The 23,352-nt window shown below is 42.6% G+C and overlaps 1 protein-coding gene across 1 annotated transcript in view; it reads right to left on the bottom strand.

The window, feature by feature from the left end:
• Positions 1 to 291: 291 nt before the first annotated feature.
• Positions 292 to 23,352, bottom strand: part of ube2o (ubiquitin-conjugating enzyme E2O) — a 39,748-nt gene continuing 16,687 nt past the window's right edge. Inside the window, exons 2-23 of the mRNA XM_037764818.1 lie at positions 19,908 to 19,967; positions 19,383 to 19,493; positions 16,524 to 16,621; positions 16,275 to 16,338; positions 15,185 to 15,328; positions 14,923 to 15,032; positions 14,659 to 14,809; positions 14,276 to 14,333; positions 13,694 to 13,859; positions 13,165 to 13,320; positions 11,169 to 11,323; positions 9,811 to 9,923; positions 9,402 to 9,530; positions 8,221 to 8,310; positions 7,791 to 8,118; positions 6,798 to 7,162; positions 6,494 to 6,674; positions 6,211 to 6,347; positions 5,227 to 5,430; positions 4,197 to 4,254; positions 2,235 to 3,060; positions 292 to 1,880 (exon numbers count right to left, since the gene is read on the bottom strand). Of these exons, the coding sequence (XP_037620746.1) occupies positions 1,853 to 1,880; positions 2,235 to 3,060; positions 4,197 to 4,254; positions 5,227 to 5,430; positions 6,211 to 6,347; positions 6,494 to 6,674; positions 6,798 to 7,162; positions 7,791 to 8,118; positions 8,221 to 8,310; positions 9,402 to 9,530; positions 9,811 to 9,923; positions 11,169 to 11,323; positions 13,165 to 13,320; positions 13,694 to 13,859; positions 14,276 to 14,333; positions 14,659 to 14,809; positions 14,923 to 15,032; positions 15,185 to 15,328; positions 16,275 to 16,338; positions 16,524 to 16,621; positions 19,383 to 19,493; positions 19,908 to 19,967 (3,732 nt within the window). The 3' untranslated portion in view covers positions 292 to 1,852. The remainder of the gene's footprint in view (positions 1,881 to 2,234; positions 3,061 to 4,196; positions 4,255 to 5,226; positions 5,431 to 6,210; positions 6,348 to 6,493; positions 6,675 to 6,797; positions 7,163 to 7,790; positions 8,119 to 8,220; positions 8,311 to 9,401; positions 9,531 to 9,810; positions 9,924 to 11,168; positions 11,324 to 13,164; positions 13,321 to 13,693; positions 13,860 to 14,275; positions 14,334 to 14,658; positions 14,810 to 14,922; positions 15,033 to 15,184; positions 15,329 to 16,274; positions 16,339 to 16,523; positions 16,622 to 19,382; positions 19,494 to 19,907; positions 19,968 to 23,352) is intronic.

Here is a 23,352-nt window from a genome sequence, read left to right as displayed (position 1 = left end):
TTTGTATTATGATGTTATTAAACTCTGCACGTGCAAATTGGAGAGGAAAAAAAGTAATCGGAATACATCGTCGGCTGCAGTGTGAGAGCATAGACTGTGTTTAAAGATGGACTACATGTGACAAAAGTGAAGCCAAAACATCTGGATCGCCCCCCTGGTGGCTGGCTGCAGTATAGCCCATAAAGCCCACCTCCTCCATGTTAGCAGATGGGACATGGGCCAAACTAAAATGTCAAAGTACACGTCAAATAAATGTGATGGTTTCTGTCATTTTAGGTAGTTTTTATCACGCTGATGTGTTCATTTTTCTGATAAGTTTGGTTTTAATGAGTTATTTGATGCTTTACAAAGGGGGTGAGACGTCATGCTTGGCAGTTTTTAGTCTCTCTCGACGACGAGCTGTGGCCGTGCTCGGCTAGCGATTGGTTCGAGCGGGCAATCTCGATACCGCGGCTACACCAACCGATCACTACAGCGCACACTCTGGTTCCAAATGACGTCAAAATCTCAAGATATCATCTCCCGTATCTGGGATCATTTTGGCTTCACTTCTGTGCAGTGGGAGGAAGTGGAGACGCGTCGTACATCTTTATATACAGTCTATGTGTGAGAGTTTAAGAGCTGCTATTAAGGAGGAAAACACTGGAGCATGGTTTTAGTGGTTTTTACGTGTGTCTAGGCCTGTTTAGGTTAATGTCTAAAGCGTGACACGAGCAGCTCTGAACACAATGATCTGAGATTATTAAGAACAATTCAAGTAAGGCAACATGTTGACATGAGATGACGGAATGGATGCTGTATGGTTTTCTTTCTCTCCTATTTATTCTTTAAATGTGATGTGGGTTCACCTCCGTCACAAACAAGTGGAGCATTGTGGGAAAAAAATCCGCTCTGACACCAACACTTCAGCCTCTGAGAGTAAAACGACTTAAAAATGCATCAAAACACCAAAAGCACGAGTTCCAGTTTGGTGATCGAACAACTTTGCTAAATTCTACAGAAAGTGAATGGAACTTTTGTATGTGGCGGCGGCGGCGGCGGCGGCTGTGTTGAGCCTCGACTAGAGCGCACGCGCCTTCACATAGAGCCTGTCGTCCTGTGCCTGGCTGGCTTCTCTACGCACCAAACAGCTACAGCGGTCTGACCTCCGGAGGTGATTCGTATGTAAACTTTGTCACTCGGTGTTTGCTGCGTGGTTCAGTACGAGTGATTGGCGAAGGAAAATACCAGCGTGTAGTGGAGCTGTTGTGGTTGGCAGTTTTACTGACATTCAGTACGTTCTACTTGAATATTTTGTGTGTTGAGAGAATTTGGCAGAAAGCGTACAACCAGTGATTTCTATTTAAAAAGAATCCTCCTGGTCGGAGTATTTATACGGCGTCGCCTCTCCCAGACCAGATTGTCCATTCGTTTGTTGTAGTGCAGGATGGTACAGCGATAGTATCAGTAGTGCTACAGACAGCCGTAGCTGACCCAACAGCCAGGAGAGCTGGGCTTTGCAGTTTTTTAGGCCGTCTTTGATCCCGTCCAAAATGCAGCGACGATCACGAGTCTGCTTTTACATTTTTTCAGGCTGATTGAGACGGCAGAGTGGTTTATCCAGCGAATCCCCCACCCGTACGGTGGATGCTGCTGGAGGCGAGGTGGATGAAGAGGGTTCAATGGCACTGATTTTTCATCTCATTCAGTCCTTTTTTGCGTCCTCCATTAAAGTCCCGCCGAGGCCAAAAGAGAAACTTGGGAAGGCCTCCAGTAAAAGCTCCGTGTGTTTACCTGTGAACAGATGAGGGTTCCTGTGTGACTCCCGTAGGTTTGTGCAAATGGGTGAGCGCATGTGAGGTCCGCCCCCTCTTTATCCATCATACTCGTCTGCAGAGACACTGGAGGAGAACAAAGACATTATCAAGTTGCATCCAAAAGGTGCTGCTGTCCTGCAGTTGTGGGTTTGATCCAGAGGGATTATGGGGGGGGAAGGCAGAACATTGTGGAGTTTGGGGCAGCAGGAGCAGTACTACAGACTAAGAAATGTAGGACAAAAATGTGGGCAGTGCTGGGGGCACAGTGCAGCTCTGGAGAGGGGGACAGAAGATTGAAAATTGTAGCGCCCCAGCCCCCAGACAACAGTAATGGATCCTCCTCTACAGCTTGAGGCGGATGAAAAGGTAGAAGAGAAGGAGGAAGAGAGCAGGGAACAGTGCAGAGGTTTGTCGGGGGAACGGCGAGGAGGCACTTACTTGTCCTCTGTGTGCTCAGGGATAGCAGCGGCGGCCAGCGCAGCTCGGTACTGCAGCAGCACACCTCGAACGCTCTTCACAAAGCCCTTAGAGAGCGGGAAGAGTGGAAAGCCGATGTCCGGGTAGCCGCTGCCCTCTGGGAGGAAACTCCGGTAGCTCTTTCTCCGCTTCTTTGGTCGCACCACCGGCTGGCTTCCTGCGGAGCACACCACTGCTCCGCTAACTGTGGCTGAACCTAATTCCAACGCCCCAACGCCGCGGACTACAGAGCCAGCGACCGTGGACGCGCCCCTGTTTTCACCACCCAGAGAGGCGCCCCCCTGGGTGCTGTCGCAGTCTGAGTTCTGGCTCAGCTCCTGCTGAGAGGCCGCTGTGGTGGAGGGACTCAGCCCTGAATCCTCCAGCTCCTCCTCCATAATACTGGGAACTCCCGCTCCTGTGACCCCCTCCTCCCCGGGCTTGCTGGGGCTGCTGTGAGCCACCGCCACGGGGCCCTGCTCGTCCAGGGGCTCCACGGACGACGGTCGGTCTTTTGAGTGTTGAGACCTGGAGGTCACGTGCGCCGCCTGACACCTCTCGGCGCCGTCGTTCAACTCGAGCCACGTGTCCAGACGGTGGACGAGCCGCCAGCCGTTGGACACAAAGTGCTCCTGGATCTCCTGTTTGAAGACCTCGATGGGATTCTGGAGGAGCTGCGTCATGGACTGGACCATCTTGATCAGGGCCATCTCGTTATAGCAGCGGCTGTTCTCATATCCTTCCTGTAGGCCTCGGTCGCTGTCGAAGCCGGCCTCGTTGTAGTAAGGCTCGTTGACGAGGATAAGGCCTGCAGAGAGACGTGTTACACGAGTTCATTATAAAAGGCGGGCAAACCGCACCAGTAGCATCAGAGTGGTTATTTCACTGTGTGGTGGTAACATTTTAACCAAAATCTGGTGAGGAGATGACAAACACGCACTTCAGTGAATACTGAATTATGCAGTTAAAGCTGAAGTAGGTGAGACTGGAGCAAATATGATTAAAAAAAAGTTATTTTTATAAAATGGTCACTATATCCTGACAGTAGTGCATGAGACAGGTAATCTGAATATAATCATGTGCCTCTGTGTCCTCCGGTGCTCCTAATGGCATCTGCAGGATTTCACAGACCGGTGGAAAACAACCAGTCAGAGCTGATCTGGAGTCTGCCGTCCAGCTGCCGTCTATGAGAACCGACTGTCAATCACTCGCAAACTCCGACCAAACGGTCAAACTAGGCGCGCTGATCAAATATGAATCAATATTCTGTTCCAGTAATGCCTATTTCTCTCCTCAAATGTTTTCAGAAACATCTTGTAGTGCACGGTTTAGCTGTAAAATGAGAAAGTTTGTGATCCGGCAGCCATGTTGAGATCAAGTTGAGGAAATACCAAGCACCGCCCACATGGCCAGAGCACAGCCAATAGGAACGCTCTCTCTTTGAAATGACCTGTGATTGGCCAAAGTCTCCTGTCACGGCTAGATTTTCTAAAGCCTGAAAACAGAGCCATGAGGAGGAGCAGAAGTCTAGTTTTCTCTCAGAACACTTGAATTACAATATGCTGAAGGGTTATTATGGAATTTTTGCCAAATGATGCCAAAAATATTCAGCCTACTGCAGGTTTAAGTGAATCTGAATTATGCAGTTAAAGACACGTTTAACACACATTAACTCTGAGCCAGAGAGATACAGACTGGGTTCAGTTTGTCTGGCAGGACAGAGTGCAGATTAGTTTTATGGAAGTGGTGTAACGTGTCTGTGTGTCCGAGGCAGATACAGTTAGTTGGTGTGAGACTCTGCACTTGGAGACTTTCTGAGCAAATGAACACATGAATAAAACATTTTTGTGCTGCAGAGAAGAGAAGGTGGAACGAGGAGTGTGTGTGCGTGTGTGCGTGTGTGCGTGTGTGCGTGTGTGCATGCGTGCGTGCGTGTGCTCTAACCTTGTATGGAGATGAGGACTTGCAGCAGACTGGACTTACTGGTCCATCTCTCATTGCCCTGTGGATCCCATCACAACAACAAAAAAGGTAAGACATGATAATTTTCATTATTGATTCATATTATATTTCAAACAATCAATTCATGTTATTTTTAGTTTATAAAAAATCCGTCACAATTCCAAAGAGTCTTCAAATGTCTTGTTTTGTCTAACAGTCATATCTAAAAGATATTCAGTTTACAATCATATAAAAGAGACAAACAGCAAATCCAGCCAAATAATATTTTTTTTTGTTGACTTATCGATTCATTGGCGAATTGTTTGGGTGCAGCACCCTACCATTTGCGCTATATTCAGTTACCATAATTGAAATTTTTACACAAAGCTGTCAAAATCGAGGAGTTATGCATCCAGACAGGGAACAGAAACACAAATCTGACATTATGGAAAGAGTCTCGCTCAAGGAGAAGTCTTGTTCTAAAATCTGGCGAGGTGACGTGTTGCCGGAGGAATAGTGGAATACATCCATGGTGGAAACGCGAGTGCCAGCTGGGCATAGTTTGTGTTGGAGAACAGAAAGTGTAGCTTAGTGTTATCTTAAAGATTTTCAATGTCATGGCTCAATATTTAGATGATTTCGACAATGTGGACGAGGTCTTTGAATTCAATGGCCGCCCGTATTTCTTTGAGCCAAGAGTGTACGGATATTCAGATTTCACAACGAGACTTCTCATTGAGCGGGACTTGGACACAATTACAGACGGGTCAAGCGAAAGGTAATAAAAACATTTGATTTCTCTGTAGGGTCCTTTCCATAATGTTGTCAGACACCTACAATAACAATTTGAGTCAGTAGCAGCTCGGGGCCTCGCAGCTCGTTTTACGGCTGCCGGTTAGGTGGACCAATTTAAAGAACTTGTCACTTTGACAAAAACACAGGGGGAAATAGGGTCCGGGTTGAAAAATACCAAAGTTACCCTTCAATAAGACATCAAACCTGCACATACATTAACCGGTAAAACAGCGCTCACCTTGCCGATCCAGGTGCCCAGCAGGCTGACGCAGACCTTGCCGTTGTCGTAGAGGTTGGGATTGAGGCGGCCGCTGCACTGCGACAGGTAGCGGAACAGAGGCGGCACAGATGGGTAGATGTTGGGCAGCTGGATGTCGAACAGGAACAGACCGTCCTCGTAGGGCGTACGAGTCGGCCCTTTGATCAGAGATGAGAACAGGTCCTGTGTCGGAAGAAAGAGAGCGAAGACCTCTATGACCCGTTTTATGATGTACGCAGCAGTCGGCGTAATCTAGACTGTTTGATATGCACCACTGAGGTTACTGCCGGAGAATGTGATCAGATAAGAGAATAAAGCATCTTAGCTCAAATAAAATAATGAGATGAGGATTGGCAGCTTCTGTCTTAAGGTTGTTATTAATTAGTTTTTAAATATAAACACTCTGTTTCCCATAAACCCCTGCTGCTTTCATAAACACAGAGGATCCTACTACTTCTCTTTGGTCCTACTCCCTGGTGGTGTTGTTTTGAAGACCAAGAATAAAAGGCTCATAATTTATAACATGTGGGCTTATAAAAAGGTCAATAAGATTTTGAGCTCATGGAATGACTCTAAGGATTAATTTCAAAGTCTGTGGTTGTGTATCACCCGCATCTGTGAAGAACTCTGCATGATAAATTCAAGTTTGAAACACATACATTAAAGTTAGGAGTATGAATTTTGGCCCTGCTGTTACAACTAAAAGCAGGTTGTAAATGTGAGTGTATGTGCATCTCTGTGCATGTCTGCTTTAAAAATTGTCTGTATATGTTACGCTTTTAATGCAGGTTTACAAAGGGTGATATACAACCACATGCTTGGAAATTATTTCTGGACATCATCTCACATGCTTGAAATCTTGGCTCTTGTTAGACCATAATATTAGGCTTTTGAAAAGGCAATCATGCAGTGAATTCTGATTTATTTCTACTTTTACTACGACATTAATGACAGGAAACCCACCATGCGATCCTCAAATGTTTTGACCATGATGCCGTCCGGCAGTGACGTGGCAAGTAGAGCCATTTCCTTCCTCACTGTGCTAAAGAACTTCTTCGCCTCTGCCGGCTGAAACTCCATTTTCTTAAATGAGTGTGTGTCTAAAAAAAAATAGAGAGACAGATGGTGATTGAAAAGCAACACAGAAAGAAATAGAAATCAACAAATACATCTCTAAGTTGTGTGAGGAGGGAATTCATCAAGCTAAACGATGTGTGTATGTCTGGAGTTTGTGTGCATGTCTCACCTGGAGCCCATTCCAGGACAGAGAACACCTCTCCCTTGGCACTGGTGAAGGTGACGCCAGGCTTGCCGCCACTCTGTTGGCACAGTACTGGTGTGTCGCTGAGGAACTCGCTGGGCCATTCTTGTCCACCCACCGGTGTCTGCGGCTCCTGCTGGGGCTTTTCCTCTCCAGCTCGCTCTACCTGAACAGCAACAGGCCAGCAGGTGAGACACAATCTAATGTTGCACTGCTTATCTATTTGGACTGCACCGGCAAATCTGTGCAAATTAACTCCGCCACGTTGTGAATTCCTTTTAACACCTACCTCCATCCCTGCTCCTCCGCTCCCCCCTGCCTCCACCACAGCCTCCATCTTCTCCTCCTCCACGATGGCCACGTTGTCCAGCGTCTTCCTCAGGTTCTCCTGCAGCTTCTTGATGTCGTCCAGGAAGCGCTTCTCCTTGGTGGGTTTCTCCGGGGCCGTGGGCGTCACCGAACTCGCTACATTAGTCGCGGAGGCGGGTTCGGCGGATGTCGGGGAGGTCGGAGAACCGCCAGTCCAGAGCTGCTCAACAGTCATGTTCTTCAGGCTCTCCAGGATCTTCAGGGCCTCTTTCAACTCCCTGAAGCCCCGAGAGGCGCCGTCTTTAATGGGCTTCTCCGCTCCGTTGACTGCTCCTGGAGTCGTTCCTAAGGGTTAGGGTTTATAAGTTTATAGCGAGTATATTTAGAGACAAGTCAAACAGGACAGCAGGTAGAACGTTTTCTGTGATGTGAAAGCATCAATTGATGTTTGAATTCTGTTTTAGTAATCAAAGTTAGTTATTGTTTTGTTTCAAATTCAAGATCAAGACAGAGACAAAATCTGGAGCTCTGTGGCACAGAGGAAGAGACGATATCAGGCTTTGGATACACAGGCAATAGCTGTTAGTAGGATCAACCAACTGGGCCTCATGCAAGAACCACTCGTACATTTGGTACAATTAGAAAACCACCCCGATTATTTGACGTGTCAATGTTAGGTTTGGTGATTTTCTATATATTTTTTTATTGTCAACACACTTTCTCTCACTTTTTTTCATAACGTCGTCTCATACGAGGGTGCCATCTGTAAAGATACAGATTTCACTAGAAACGTTTGTTTATTAACACTCATCAGTACTATGCAGAATAAAAAGCTCTTATCCTTTTGTCCTGTAGAGGAAAATCTATCACAATACAAGATTCAAGGAGAATTATTTATGTTTTGCATTGTGGAGTTGACACTGTTCCCTTGAAAATGATCAATAATATAAATGTTAGAAAATAAGCTCCCCACCTCCTGCAGAAGCAGGACTAGCAGCAGCTACAGACGCCTCTCCCTCCTCTCCAGGGGCTCCTTTAGTGGGGCTGGTGACCCCGACTTTGCCGCCCTCCTGAGGGGGGATGATGAACGTCGTGGAGCCGGTGGGGGTCGGGGTCGGGGTCGCCGTCTCGGTGACATCTGCGTTGTTGACGTTGTGGCTGTCGTCCTCGGTGGTGAGGCCGTTGTCCGTCTCCCAGCTGTCGCTCTCGTCCTCCCACTCCTCGGTGGACAGGACGCTGCTCGTCTCCTCCACCGAGTCGTAGTCCGTCTCCTCGATCTCAGACTCCACGTTGTAGAGGTGCTGTGTGTGTGTGGGATTATTAGGAGACAATCAGCAACAGACGTCTCACTTCTAATGTTGAAAATGACCTGAATTTCATTTCATTAAAAGATAAACATTTACCTGCGGCAGGACGATGGTCATGGAGTTGTCCGCCCACACAACCTCCACTTTGCTGCTCACATCCACCCTGGACACCTGGCCAACCGACGTCTAAGGGAAGGAGGGGGTAGAGATGCAACCATCATCAACAACTAACAACACATAGTACAATATGACCATTGTGTGTTATACAGATTGTTTTACAGATACAGGTTGAGGTGAACTTGTGATTTAGTATAAAAATGACTGTACTAAGAGAACAAAGCCTCACTATCAGACACTACAGACAGCTGTGATTATTTCTCATTAATAGGACACTATTGGATGCAGGGAGCAATCTACTGATACATTTGATTTTCTTAAAGCTTTACCAGGAGAAGGGCTTAAAGAAAGCACCTTAAGGTTCTTTCTAAAATGCCATGAGGTCATTAAAATGACAACAGTCTATCCCTACGGGGGCATAAATGTGCTTTACCACCAGTTGGATTATGAAACAGTTTGTGGGCAAAGTTGACATTTTGCCCTGCGGGTGGTGCAGGAGAAAAGCTCATGAGTGTCCTAAACAGAAGGGGTTTCTTTTGGGTAGCATGAATATGTTCTCAATATGTTTCCTGTAATCTAAACGTTTGCACAGCAAAATATTACACGCTCAGTTTCTCAGTTTGCCAGTTTTGAAACAAATGTGGACTTCTGCAGAAGACCGATGTTTGCTTGACATCTCGGCCAAGGAGAACATACAGAATATGCTAAATAAAGTCCTCAAAAGTAATGACGTTTATAAGGTCATAAACTGGAGGAGAAGGGATTTGAGTGCCAAGTCAAAGTGAAAAAACGTTAAAAGCAATATTTAAAAGTCTCAGATTCCCTGCACAGAAGTGGCAGCTCTCGAGACGAGAGAGATAAATTCGCTCTTTCGTACACGCCCTTCAGCAACTTATTTTTTTTATTTGGACCGCTTTCATTTGTGCACTGTGAAACAGAACCAGACTAAATGGAAAACGAACCAAAAGTATCAACTTCACTCAGATTTGGTCTCGCCAAACGAACTATGGCTTGTGAAAGCGCCCTTAGAGAGGTGTTAACTCAGGCAGTTTGTGGTGCTGTGAAAGTTTATTACCTTATACTGAGAGGTGTTGCCCCCCAGTGAGGGTAGACTAAATATAGTGCATATGAAAGAACAGGAGGTTTCTTATTCTTCTCACCTCATTTTCGCAGTCGTTGTGTCCGTTCTCTGAGTTCCATATTCTGATGACGATGTCGGTGGTGTGGAAGTGGAAATCTGGGTGATCTGCGATGTCGTACACGCTGACATCCTCCTCCATACCGAAGACCTGGAATACAGCAAAAACAGAATACCAGGCCTTTTTCCATTTCTACTATGAAGCTGAAGAGTCACATTCAGCAGCCAGGTATCACAACACAAGACCATCTGCTTAACAGCATATAAAGGAGGAGTGTAGTCAGGTTGCTGTGGTTCACACATACAGCTTTCCATACCTGCATTAAGGCCCCATCCTCTCCTTCTCCCTCTCTCTCTCACATACATAGATATCAAGCTTTCTCATGGTTTCTTTACAAGACAAACGCTGCAGTCTTGTTTTCCTGACTGACCTCCACGTCGTCGCTGCTTGAGTTGAGTTTGATCCACTTGACGACACACGTTCTGCCCTTGTGATCACCGGACTGGATCACACCGTACACTCCCGGGTCCTGGAGGGCTTGGGCTGAGAGAGCACGCAAAAAACACATGTACGTACACAGTTTAGAGAGCAAAAAAAATAACACAGAATACAAACACTTGAAACTTCTAAATGCAAAGATTTATGACAAAAATGTCAAAAACAGTAAAAACTCATTAACAAAGGGTGAGCAAAATCAGCAGCAAAATCATCGGCACTCGGCAGAGATGTCTATCTGAACTGTACAACAAACAGCTGATCCATTATTTCAGACACCCACTGCATTAAGAACTTAAGTTTCTGCCCTCTGGTTCCCGCCTCAGACAACCATCAGTCAAAACTAACCGATAAAAATTATCTTTCATACCCTCTCCCATTTCACTGCTTAATTCTGTAAAGTACAGGTAGCATCAGCACATCCTACCATGCTTGTTCTTTTCTTCTTTTCATTAACTAATTTTGTAATACAAGGCAAAAGTGAGCACGGCTCGCATACCCCCGTTCACCACTTGACCCCTACTAAAGTAGGGCCAAAGGATTTGTCCTTTAGGAACTAATGGAATTAATCTATTGAGCACAATGTAGTTTGTTATTATCTCACCTTCCTCAAGTCCAGGGTGGCCAAAATTTTTGACATTTTTTGAAATGTTTGCCATCCTGGACTTCTAACCCCCAAAAGGCACAACTAGACCACTCTGTCAACCATCATACCAAATTTGAAGTTTGTAAGTTAAATAGTTTCCGAGTCCTGCTCCGGAAATTAAAGTGTGACACGCGAACAGACGGAAGGACGGACATGCGGAGCGCTATATACCCCCGACTACGTTGTATATAATTATAATTATAAACTCAATGTACTAACATTTTTGTACTTCAAGGTTTCACCTTTTTACCCCCTGTATTTAAGTGTTTTTTAGTATGTGGTGATGTATGTGTGGTTTGTTGTTATTGGTACTGCGGCAAAACCAATTGCCCTTCAGGGACAAATAAAAGGTCTTGAACTTGAAATATTTGTATGAAAGAAAATGGAAACTGTAGTTGTACGTAACATCGAAGCCTTTAACATACGTCTCTGTAATTTCAGTCTATTTCACAGAAACACAAACTTGGCATAGTTTCAGCAAAATGACCTAGATACTGTAGGTACGAGGTGGCAGAGCGGCCTATATACAAAAGCTCATTGAAAGTCCACAGGGACAGAAATCTGACTGCGTCTTCACCGGTCTGAAGAAGTGCAATGAAACAACAAAATTCAAAAAAAAAAAATGTAATTAAACTAATTTTCCTTACGCCGTTTGTCTACTACGAAGTCCCCGGGACAAAACTCGTGGCTGTCGAGGTGCTGGATGGGGATGAGGTCGTTTGATCGGATCCCCCTCTCCACCTGCCCGTCCTTCCACATCACATCAGCCGTGGTCTTTGTGGACACGACTTCCACTGCAACCCTGCACAAACACACAAAGGGAAATGTTAAAAACTCTGCCTTGTCTGTTTTGGGCTCAACCACTGAACTTTAAGACTCTAACTTGTCCTCCTTTGAACAGAGATGGATTATTTTGGCTTTTCCAACAGCTAAACGGATACTACTGACACCCCCACCCCCTTATGAAGAATGGGCTACAACAATGGCTCAACTGGCTGCTTATGAGAAGGTGACATACTCCCTATTAAACAAGTTTGACCAGTATATGTTTACATGGTACGTTTTACATCTGTTACTGTAATTTAGGTCAATTTAGTAATCCAGTGCCATTAATAGACTGCAGTGCTTAACCTTGGAGAGGATGCCAGCGTGTTTTTACCCCTTTTCCCTTTTAGCACATGTATATATGGGAGTCTGATTCTGACAGATCTCCTGTTAAGTGAAGTGGTGCTTGTCTGTTTTGGTCTTAAATTTTAACAAATGTTGAATATATAAAAAAATAAAACAAACTCTGCCTTGCTTTTTTAGTATAGAGGACAATTTCCCTCTTGCGGTTACCTTTTCATCACTCATCAAAAAAAGGAAAAGCTGCTGTACAGTAAGATATTTCTGCTACTGTTTTCTTCCTATCCTGTTCCTCTTATCGACTGAATCATTCATCTTCACTGAGCCACTACATTCATCTCCCCTCTCGGCATTTTGGGACCTCAATATTCCCTCTCATTCTCTAGATCTCAGTTCGTCCTCTCTTCATTTTGTCCTGCTTCACTGCCATCCAGCTCCTTAAAAAAACTAACTCAATTATCTTATAATTGAATAGGAAACACAGAATCATGCTACAGTAATCTGTCACCGTTATATCCTTTTGGGAAAACGTGAATCTTATGGCAACTAAATGGCAACGAACAGAAGATCTGCAGTGTTGTGGTTTGATTGGTGATGGGAAACAAACAAGAGTGAGAGAGAGAGTTTGTGGAGTCTGTTTTGTAAACGGAGGATGAGTGTGACAGCGTGTGGTTGAGGAAGTGACACCATCAGTATTCGGCACTGAAAGACTTTCTGTGTTGCGGCTGCTCTGGTGTCAGTGACAGACAGATCGAGACATGAGCCCTTTGACAAACAAGAGAGAGGTCGGCGGGACGCACAGCGCACACTGTTGTCAGTTTTCTGGGGTGAGCAGCTATTGGCTGCTTTAACAGTCGGTAACAGATGATGTCACAGGTCTCATGATCACACCAAATTCCTGAAACAGTTGTGAGGGGGAACTAAATGTGTAGGAATCACTGTCACCAGACCCATCAGCCTAATAGATCTGTCAAATGTCACATTTCAGCTGTTTCCCAGACTTAAAAGAGGACCTATTATGCTTTTGTGCTTTTTCCCTTTCCTTTAGTGTGTTATATAGTTTGTTTGTGCATGTAAAAGGTCTGCAAAGTTACAAAGCCAGGATGTTAAACGGAGCGTTTCAGACAGAAGGTGAAAAGAGGTGCTGCAGTACAGCCGGTATGAGAAAAGTAAAGCGTTTTTTGAACATTAAAGCATGTAAACATGTTCTAGTAGAAACCCAAAATACAAGTTTGCACCTGAAAATGAGCACAATATGTCCTCTTTAAAAAAAAGGCACTGGATCACTCATTTGTCACTGTTGAGAAACACAGTCACCACAGTGGTGATGAGTCACTAAATCTACAGGAAAGTTGACCAACAGTTGGACAGACATACTGGCAGTAAGAAGTGAAGAGGGTATGAATGGATGGAGGTATGAATGGATGAAACATAGAAGAATGAATGAAAGAAACAAAGAAAAGTACAAAGCCGTGCAAGCAACAAACACACAGTGGAAGAAGGAGTTTTGTTACCCACCGGTCTCCAGGCTTGAACTCGCGGGAGAACTTGGTCCTCTTCTTCTTGTGCTTCCTCTTCAGGTTACGGATGGAGAGCGGGATGCTTTTCTTACGGTTGGTTCCCAGACCGCCGCTCTGAGAAGAGGCCGTGGAGCTGGCCGACGACGTCAGAGAGCTGCAACCAGGATTACAGTCACATGTTAACGTCTCTTTTATTCATACACACTGTACACACATACATACACAGGATAGCCGTCCTCTTATAGTTTGGTCCGCAAAAGTAAGAAAATAGTGAAAAAAAGCCCTAAAACCTATAGATATTCCTTCTAAAATCATAGAATCACCTTTAAGAAGCTAAAACCAGAGAACTTTTTGTAGTTTTGCTGAAACTGAACTGCAGCCATAGCAACGGTCTGCTATGAAGAAATAACAGACCATAGAGCACCATGATTGACCAATCAGATTCGAGTATTCAACAAAGCCGTGTATTAAATTACTCTATTAATCTATTTAAAAACAAACAACCAAATAAGTAAATTTTAACAGACCTGGTGTCGTCAGTGTCTTCAGCACCCTCGTCGTCAGCGTCCTGCTCTCCGTGTTCAACTGAGGGGTCGCTGGTGTTCTGGGAGTCCGGAGGGTTCTGGACGGGCACCACCGGGCCGTTGTTGTTGTTGGGATGAGACGAGTCTGTCTGCTCTGATTTGTGCTCCCCTGGTGAGAGATAACACAGATGAGTACACGTTAGAATTTCAATTTAAGGGTAGTGAAGCATAGGGAAAAATCATATATTACTTCTTCTGTTTCTGTGGTGAAAAATGAAAACTGGTGAAAAACAATACGCTCATAGTCTGAGTACTTCAGGTTTTTATTTTGCTATGGCTTTACAGAAACAGAGAGAGAGACACGGCCATCATCTATTTCCATATATCCATATCCATATATCTATTTTCCTGGATCATGCAGACAGATACAGTGTGTTTCTGAGCTGCACTCCAGCACAATTTCCAATTAGTCCGTTCCCTCTGCACTGGGGACGGTCTGATGTCTCACAGGAACTTTATATGTGTGTGCGTGTATTGTATGTTCCTCTGGATACTGTATTTTCTCTTCAGAGTGTTGTTTGGTACCTTGTGCGTCGGCGTTCTCCGTCTTCTTCCCTGAATCCTTCTTGAACATCCTTTTCAACTGCAGGAAACACACACACACACGCACACGCAGAGTGAGAGTTTGAAGATGATCAAAAATACCTCACAGTTTACAAGTACTGACAGTCTCTGTAATACCGAGGGGTATCTAACATTCAAAGACAACTTTCTTAAAATGCACCTGGCACCCTGATCATCCCTGTTCATTAACTTCTCGTGTAAAACAGCTGATTTTAAGTGTTAATAAGCTCCTGAGGGGATAACAGGCTGTATCAGTTAACAAGTTCTTCATATATTCTGTAAAAGAGCACAATTAAATCTATACTCTGACATATATGAGTAAATGTAACACATTTTATCCTCACCTTTCTGGCCACGGGGTCTTCGGGCAGGACAGGGGCACCCTCGGGTCCTTCACAGGTGATGCGCGTGGCGTCCCCCTTAGCAGGGAATACATATAGGGCCCTCTCTCCCAGCTGCCTCTGGGTGTGGTCGTAGTATCCTAGACGCCTCACCCTAAACCGGCGCGGTAGCATTACCCCGCGGGCAACAAGACAACAGTTTCAGTTTGTATCTGTTCTGCAGACATAAATCTGTGTGAGGACTTAGTGATGAATATTGAGACTGACCTGCAGAGATTCTCCTGTGTGATGGTGGAGGCAGGCGGATAGACGCTGTCTGATCCTTTGGGAGAGTAGCTCTTTGTGATCCACGTCACTTTCAGTTCGACCACTTTCACCTGAGGAGCATCGTGACACCACAGAGTTAATTTAGGCAATTTAAGATACAAAAGTTACGTGTAAAAGCCCCAATTTATTCAAATATATGACTCCAAATACAGTTGGCCATTAAGAAGGAGAAAAAAGAAAGGGCCGTCATCATTCGTCTCACCTCTTCTACCACCACCCTGAACTTGCACTTCCTGCTGAGGACAGGTTTGACCCCCGACAGCCACTGCACGTTAGAGAAGACTTTGGCCGGACCGATCAGGACCTGGCCTGGGTAGAAACCATACGCCTCGTCGAAGAACAGACCCTGAAGAACAAACACAGTAACAAGGACACAATATGACTAAAGACCTGAGAACATTAAGAATTTGTTTTATTTTTTCCAAATCTTTATAATTATTTTTTTTTTTGCAGACATGGCAAAAGGTCATCATATCCGTGTTTCCATGACATGAAATAAAAATATAGAAAGAGGACCCCCCAGCCCATGTTGGTATACAAAAGAAAAATTAAAAAAAATTAAAAATTTGTAAAAATAAATGAAGAAAAAAGAAAAAAGATAAGTAAATAAATAAATTAAATTAAATTAAATAATAGATTTGCCTTTAAAAAAAAGGAAATATGATGATGATTTATCAGCCGTTAGAGCCAACACAAGGATGCATTTATTCAACACGTACAAATGTATTATTATTATCATTATATTCAACAACTAAAACAAATTCACATTAAAGTTAAGTTAAACAATATTTTAAATGGACATTTTCGCACATTAAATAAAAAAAAAAAATGAAAACATGAAAACCTTCTGGGAAAAATAGATGTTAAAAATAAAACACAACTGATGTGTAGATCTAAACAGAGTCACTTTTTAGTTTTTCTGAAAATGTAAAATCTCATTAATAAGTGTTGGAGAGGACATGGTGCACCACCGACCTGTCAAGAATAGTCTGAAATGCAAAATAGTTTTCTAGAAAGGGGCAAGCACTTACAATACTTCCTCTTGTTCTTATGCAAACTAGACCTACATGCATGTAAATATCCAACTACGGATGGATATTACACTCAGTATATAATCAGGACAGGCTGCAAATCGCATAAAACAATTATAACTATGGAATATAACATATAAGAACTATTAACAGACTATATGAACCAGCTTTTTGTACAGGGATCTGACCCCTGACTACCAGCTGTCTGTTCAGGAAGGATGAACCTGATCAGGTGACAGATAAGAGCTCGTGGCTACGTACCGAATCACTGACATGAGGACAGACGTCGTACAGCTTGGCACCGTCCTCAACACTCATGGAGCACCTGGAGGGAGGCAGAGAGAGGGAGGCGAGAGGTTGACGTTCACTGGATTTGGCACTGATGAAATGTGTGCCAGCATGTCGCCAACAGACTCTAAACATGGTCACAGTACACGCTGTTTAATCACACACACACACACACACACACACACACACACACACACACACACACACACGAATAGAGCCTACCTGGCTCCGTTGGAGAGCTTGAGGATGATGTGATTCGTCAGGTCGTACACTTTCCCCAGCCAGAAGTCGTAGGCGATGTAGTCGCCGTACATAAAAGACTAGAAAGAACATAATGACAAGAAGAAAACTATCAATATTACATTTTATCAAAGTGACACAATAATTGTGAGGGTGCAGAGTAATCGCTTGCAGATCAGCTTCATTTTCTACTCTGAAAGACCAACCATGCCAGGGCTTCATATTCAATTCACCCCTTTCAGGTCCCTGAAGCACTGTGCTAGGTTAAGGGATAATGTACAGTGAGCTGGTCATTGTTGTGAAATAAACCCTGACAGGGCGAAGTGGCACCCTGACGCAAAGCGGAGGGTCTTTGCGTCGTCCTGAAAGGGTTTATTTCACAACAGTGACCCGCTAGCTGTACATTATCCTGCCTATTACACGGCTACTTACTCAAGAAATCAAATAATTTGACACAAAAAACGTTCCGCTAGAGTCCGACATCAGAACTAACAACGGTTCTCTGCTATAAAGAAATAACAGACCGTAGAATGCCGTGATTCACCGATCAGAATCGGGTATTCAACAAAAGCCATGTAATAATGTATTGTCAAATAAGGTTGAGACCCCTCGACCGCCCAGACGCCGCCGTGAATCCCCTAGACCACGTGAACACAACCATGGGGTCTTTAGATCATACAACCGTCCTCACCAATTGCCTCAGGCACGTAAACGCTGTTACAAGTGAACAGCAAAGGACTCTTAAAGGCACAGAGTATGTAATCACCAATCAATGTGACTAAATATGATAGCCAAAGTGTTAATTATGCATATTGGAAGTAAGCGAATGACAGTAATGATTTATGACCAGGATTGTGTAACCCTTTGAAAGTTTTAAAATGTAAAAACTCTAGGCCTCATGTCTTGTGACATATAGGGGAAGTGAGCCTCCGGTTGAGTAACAATAGAACTGTATAGAATCATATGGAATGTGACCAACACCAAAGACAGATGCCTTGGACTATTGAGCAAGACTGTGGCACGCTCGCACGCACGCTCGCACGCACACACGCACGCACACACACACACACACACACACACACACACACACACACACACACACACACACACACACACACACACACACACACACACACACACACACACACACACACACACACACACACACACACACACACACACACACACACACACACACACACACACACACACACACACACACACACACACACACACACACACACACACACACACACACACACACACACACACACACACACACACACACACACACACACACACACACACACACACACACACACACACACACACACTTTGAGATAAACATTTTGGAAAAAAGCACATTTTGGGTTCTTCCTTCGTACGCGATTGCCGGAGCTAGTCTGGATTCTTCTGTCGGGTTGGATCACACCTAAAAAGAAGCTAGAAGTTGCAGGACCGTGCTCAAAACCGGCGGAGAGAGAAGCAAGCAGCTGAAGAGGATTTTTGATAAAAATAATACACAGTGACGATGGAAAGAAGATAGGAGATCAAGCTGCATCGGGAGGATTAGCTCTTGTGTGTGGGGGTGTTCGGTTCAGCAGTTGTGGAGAAACTGCAACGGCCGCGCGGTAAACTCCCCCTCTCTCTCTTTTTTTCTCATAAAGTTATGACTTTATTCTTGTAATTTACGACTTTTTTCTTGTAATATTACAACTTTTTTCTCACAAAGTTATGACTTTATTCCCATAACATTACGACTTTTTTCTCGTAATATTATGACTTTAATCTCGAAATCTCAGATTTGTTGTCCCTCAATGTGGCCCTAATACTCCATCGTATATTTGCACTTTGGCCCTCACTGCATTAGACTTACTGTATATACTATATACTTAGACTATAAACTGTGTTACCTTCATCACAATGATCAAATGTTTTGTGGCTCCAGACAGATTTTTTCTTTTTTTTTTTGCCTAAAATGGCTCTTTTGATAGTAAAGGTTGCTGACCCCTGTTCTAGACCAACCCTATCATCAACAACGACTGAAGTGAATCATCTGGTACCAAATACAGATTTGAGTATTAGGTATACCATAATATTGATAATTTTTGTGTTTATCATTTTACATTTATTCAAATAAACAAACATTATCCTTTAACATAATGCAATAAAACACACTCCTGACCAATCATATTTAACAACAATGACAGGCTGTATTTTTAACATCTTAATCGCTGACTAAAAAAGACACTCCACAGACACTTTTAAATCACATTTGATAATATTTATTAGATTATCAAATGTGATTTTAGAACTATATAGTTTGGTATTAATTATCAGAAAAAAATTATAATGGCTACATCTCAGTACATAAACCGTCATCAGGCATTTGTTACCGTGCTCTGAAACGTAGTTTGTCAATAAATGTAAGTGTTGACAGTGTGTGGAAGCTAGTTTCACCTGTCTGTAAACCATAGACTGTATCTAAGAGGTGAACGTAGTAACTGTGGCAAAACCCGTTGGTTTGTGGGCTGCCGTTTTGAAGCCTCGAGTTCAGCATTTTGGCCGTCGCCAACTTGTTTTTTTGCAACCATAAGAGGGTGGAGTTATTGTATATACAACTGAACGATGAATAAGACATTTTAGGGGACCAAAGTTGTAAGTTGTAAGACGAAAAACATGGCTTTACTTTTCGGACCCACTGCTGTATACAGGTGTGCAAAATTTCACTTTTTATGTATAAGTAGAAATATAATTAGTTCTAAATTACATTACTTGCATAGTACATGTAAAATGAAGTGGTGCCATAAATGTATTTGTCTTCAGTAAAAAATGTCTTACCCAGATGTGCTGCAGGTCTTTGCTGTTAACTGGATACAGAACACAGTTTGTTCCCACTAGTTTCACTGCACACTCGATGTCAATGTTGGTCACAATACCACACTGGTTGTCCTGTAATGCAACAAAGACAAGTTCAGTCTATCATCATATCAATTATCATCACTGCTGCAGCTTCCTGTTCATCAACAGAAACATATTGCTTGTAAGCTTTTTAACGGTATGTGAACAAGACAACACTTGAATTTCAACCCAAAAAGGAAAAGTATTTGTATTCAGATTGGGAGCCGTTGCACCGCGTTAACACAGAAAGTCTCCTTTTAGTCCTTTGTAAGTGTCGACCTGCAATAATATTCCAGTCATGTCTGATGCAGCAAATGGAACAGAGCGGTGAACAGTGACATGACTGACAAAGACAGAGAGAGAGAGGGACTTGATTGAAAGAAAGCTAGAAATAACAAGAAGGTATGAGAGTGGTGAAGTGAAATAGGGAGAGCTATATAGACGAAGAAACAAAACTGTACTCACATTAGAATGATTTCGTCGCACGATGTCTCTAATGACGATAGATCGATCTTCAAGTTTCAGCTGTAAAAGAAAGACAGAAAAGGTTAGGAAATGGTGGCTGGGTGTCCTCATCTTTCAGAAATCTCACACCGACAGTAGCTGCTGCATGTCGGTCAGTGAAACTGGATCATTTTCTTTTTTGTAATTATATTTTTTATTGATAGCAACAAACATACTTTCATGAAATGAATGCTGTACTTTAAAGGGGACATACATCCTGCTCATTTTCAGGTTCATGTTTGTATTTTGGGTTTCTACTAGAACATGTTTACATGCTTTAATGTTCAAAAAACACGTTATTTTTCTCATACTGTCTGTCTGAATATACCTGTATTTACCCTCTGTCTGAAACGCTCCGTTTTAGCGCATTTCAACGGAATGGCAACGGAATTGCGTTGCGAGGAAACAGCCTGGGTCCATGTTTATATCCTGTCAACTGATGACGTTCACATACACTGAATCAGGAAATAAACTGGGACACATTTAGTATGTTTACGTTTAAAACTGTGAAATGGTCTAAATATTGTAGATTTGTGACATCACAAATGGACAGAAATCCTAACGGCTTGTTTCAAACGCACAGTTTCTGTGTATTTCTCCGTGGATTGAGTGTCTTGATACTTTCAGAGTATTTATATATCACATAAACCTGCTTTATAATATAAAATACATGAAAATCTCACTTTTTACAATATGGGACCTTTAAGATTTGTTATACATAGAAAAACAAAACAATGCAAACTATGAACAAATAGGGTTTAACCGCCATAATTATGTATGTCATTATTTGAAATGTTTGTTTACACAATAGTATTTAAAAATGTCTTTTCTTTAATATTAATTTGCTCGTATTAACACACAGGAACAAATGTTTGGGTCTTATGTTGTGCGGGGACACATTTAGTTGGCGCAATTTCCATCTGGAAGACATGTGAAGCAGCAGAAGACTTTATTCTCCGCTCAAATATTTAAGTTTTAAGTTTAAGATGATTGCATTGCCGCATCTGAAGTTATCGATAGAGGATATCACCATTTTCTTATGATAACAGCAGAGGAGAACTCTTCACATCAATGACCCTGTGATGAACCCTGAATAAGATATTTTTTTTATTTCCTTTTAGCAGGAACAGTTGTACAGCACAGTCACGTGTTTTAAGACACAACAGGGTCATAAGTGTCCTTAGGAGGCAGTCCGTGAGCTTCGGTATCCCCTCGATGTCCATACAGTACATTGTTCCATTAAATAGGGATGAATAATATTTTTTTTCCATAGGCCCAGAGAAAACATAAATTTACAGGGAGGAAAAATAACATGTCTATTTATACTTATATTAGGAGAGAAGAGGAGAAGATAAATATAGAAAAGGAATTGAAAAAGAATAAATAAATAGATAAATAATAAAAATAAAATAAAATGATTGATAAAGTTAGAAAACAGAAGTAAAAAAAATAGAATAGGAATAATAATAAACAAAAATAAATAAAAAATAAATAAAGAAAACTAAATAGGGAAATATATATATATATATATAAAATTAAATTAAATTAAAGAGAAACAAAGTAAATAGATATAATAAAACACAACGGAAAAAATAAATAAATAAATACCAACAAAAATGAAAAGAAGAATACCTGAAGAAGATCTTTTGAAATTAAACTCCACATGAATCACATTCACACTTAGATCACGACAACATCGCTGATATGATTTGTCACGGCCTTGTCTTGTCCCCGCTCGCAGCCATGAAGACGGCAACATGCACAGTCAGCAGAGAGGTGACGCCCCCCGAAAGCAGATCAAATGATTTTGCCATCCAAAACAAGGGAGACACATTTCACTGAGCTGACCAGCGTGAGTCTCTACTGTGAGCACACTGAAGGAGTCAGCAAACATATTGTCACTATCAATTATTAATCAACACATTGACATAAAAATAGGACTTGTGAAACGACAGGGTTTACAACTACAGAACCCACAGCTTGATGGACAGATGGGAGCAAAACAGCGTTGATCGAGAACTACAAGCCCGGAGAGACACGGGCTGGAAAACAGGAGCCGCTGGGCCAAACTTGGCACCGGCTCAGCTCCCAGAGTCGCGGTGGGAAACCTTGTTCCCATGAGCTAAATTTCGCTGTGTCACACTTCGCCCGTTAACGGGCATTCAGACTAAAAATAGCCCTGAATTAAAAAGGTGTTGTTGGGGCCTTGAGGCTTCAGGCACCAGCGAGATGATTAAATATGATCCAGGAAGGCTAGTTTGAGCAGTAGATCAATGAGAGACTGGAGGCTCAGACAGCGAAACACTGAACAGTGTTTTATAACAACAGCATAAGACTTATAAGACTTAACAGTATAAGACAGGATTTTACAACTCTGGGAAATCATCATTTCATCCTCCGTCGCAACAATCCTGAGGTAAACATCAAAAGTCTGTGATAACGTTACGAAGCAATCCACCTATGTTGCGCCTTGCTATATGACATCATGTTGCGTTGCGGTAAAAGTTGAGTTAGGGTCAACTTTTTTGCCAGATGACCCTCCATGGCCTCATTGAAGTGTTTATTTATTTATTCATTCATTGTTTTTAAGACTATTAACTATTTTAAGACAATTTAAGACTACACAACATAACAAAAAATATATAATATACAGTGCAGGAAGAGTTTTTTTTTTCCATGCAGTGATGTTGTCCATCTCAACACAGCTTTAAGCACTTCTTTAGTCAAAATGAACTGCTGTTGCACATTTAGCAATGAATATCTAATATTATAGAGATTTTTCAGGGGCTTCAGGTCATGTGATGGCAACAGAACGGTCTCCATGACAACTCCAACCACTGAGGAAGACGGTTGAAAGGAACTTCTGTTTCCAAAGTCCAGAATGAACTTTCACAGTCAACTAATAAATAAATAAATAAGCTTTAAAAATGCTTTTTTTTTTTACATCATTTTGTCAGATCCACAGAAGGGCTAGCTAAATGCTATATGAGCACTGTTAACATCCAAAACCATCAACTATAAAAGGGGCAGCGTGGTTACGCTAAATATTAATGATGCATGGTTCTGAACTGGCCTGCGGGCGGGGTTGAAAATATATTTTTTTATCTATAAAAGGGGGGCCCCACAAAAAAGGTTTGGGAAACACTGAACTATAAAATATATCAGCACAGCGATCCTGCCTCATCTCGGCCATCATCTGTATTATCTCTAAAGGAGAGGAAGCAGTCTGATGAATGCACTCCATCTACTTTATTTAACCTACTTGGGGCAGAACTTCACACCACAGCGTTGCTTTTCCAACAATGAGTCAGCACCAAATGGAGCCATTAGACAAAATGTAGTGGGGGTATAAATATGATTTTAATAACTGCTGGATTTCTCCTTTCAAAAAAAAAAAAAAAGTTTT

This window comes from Sebastes umbrosus, chromosome 3, assembly GCF_015220745.1.
Source record: "Sebastes umbrosus isolate fSebUmb1 chromosome 3, fSebUmb1.pri, whole genome shotgun sequence".
NCBI lineage: Eukaryota > Metazoa > Chordata > Actinopteri > Perciformes > Sebastidae > Sebastes > Sebastes umbrosus.
This window is presented reverse-complemented; position numbering and strand designations above follow the sequence as displayed.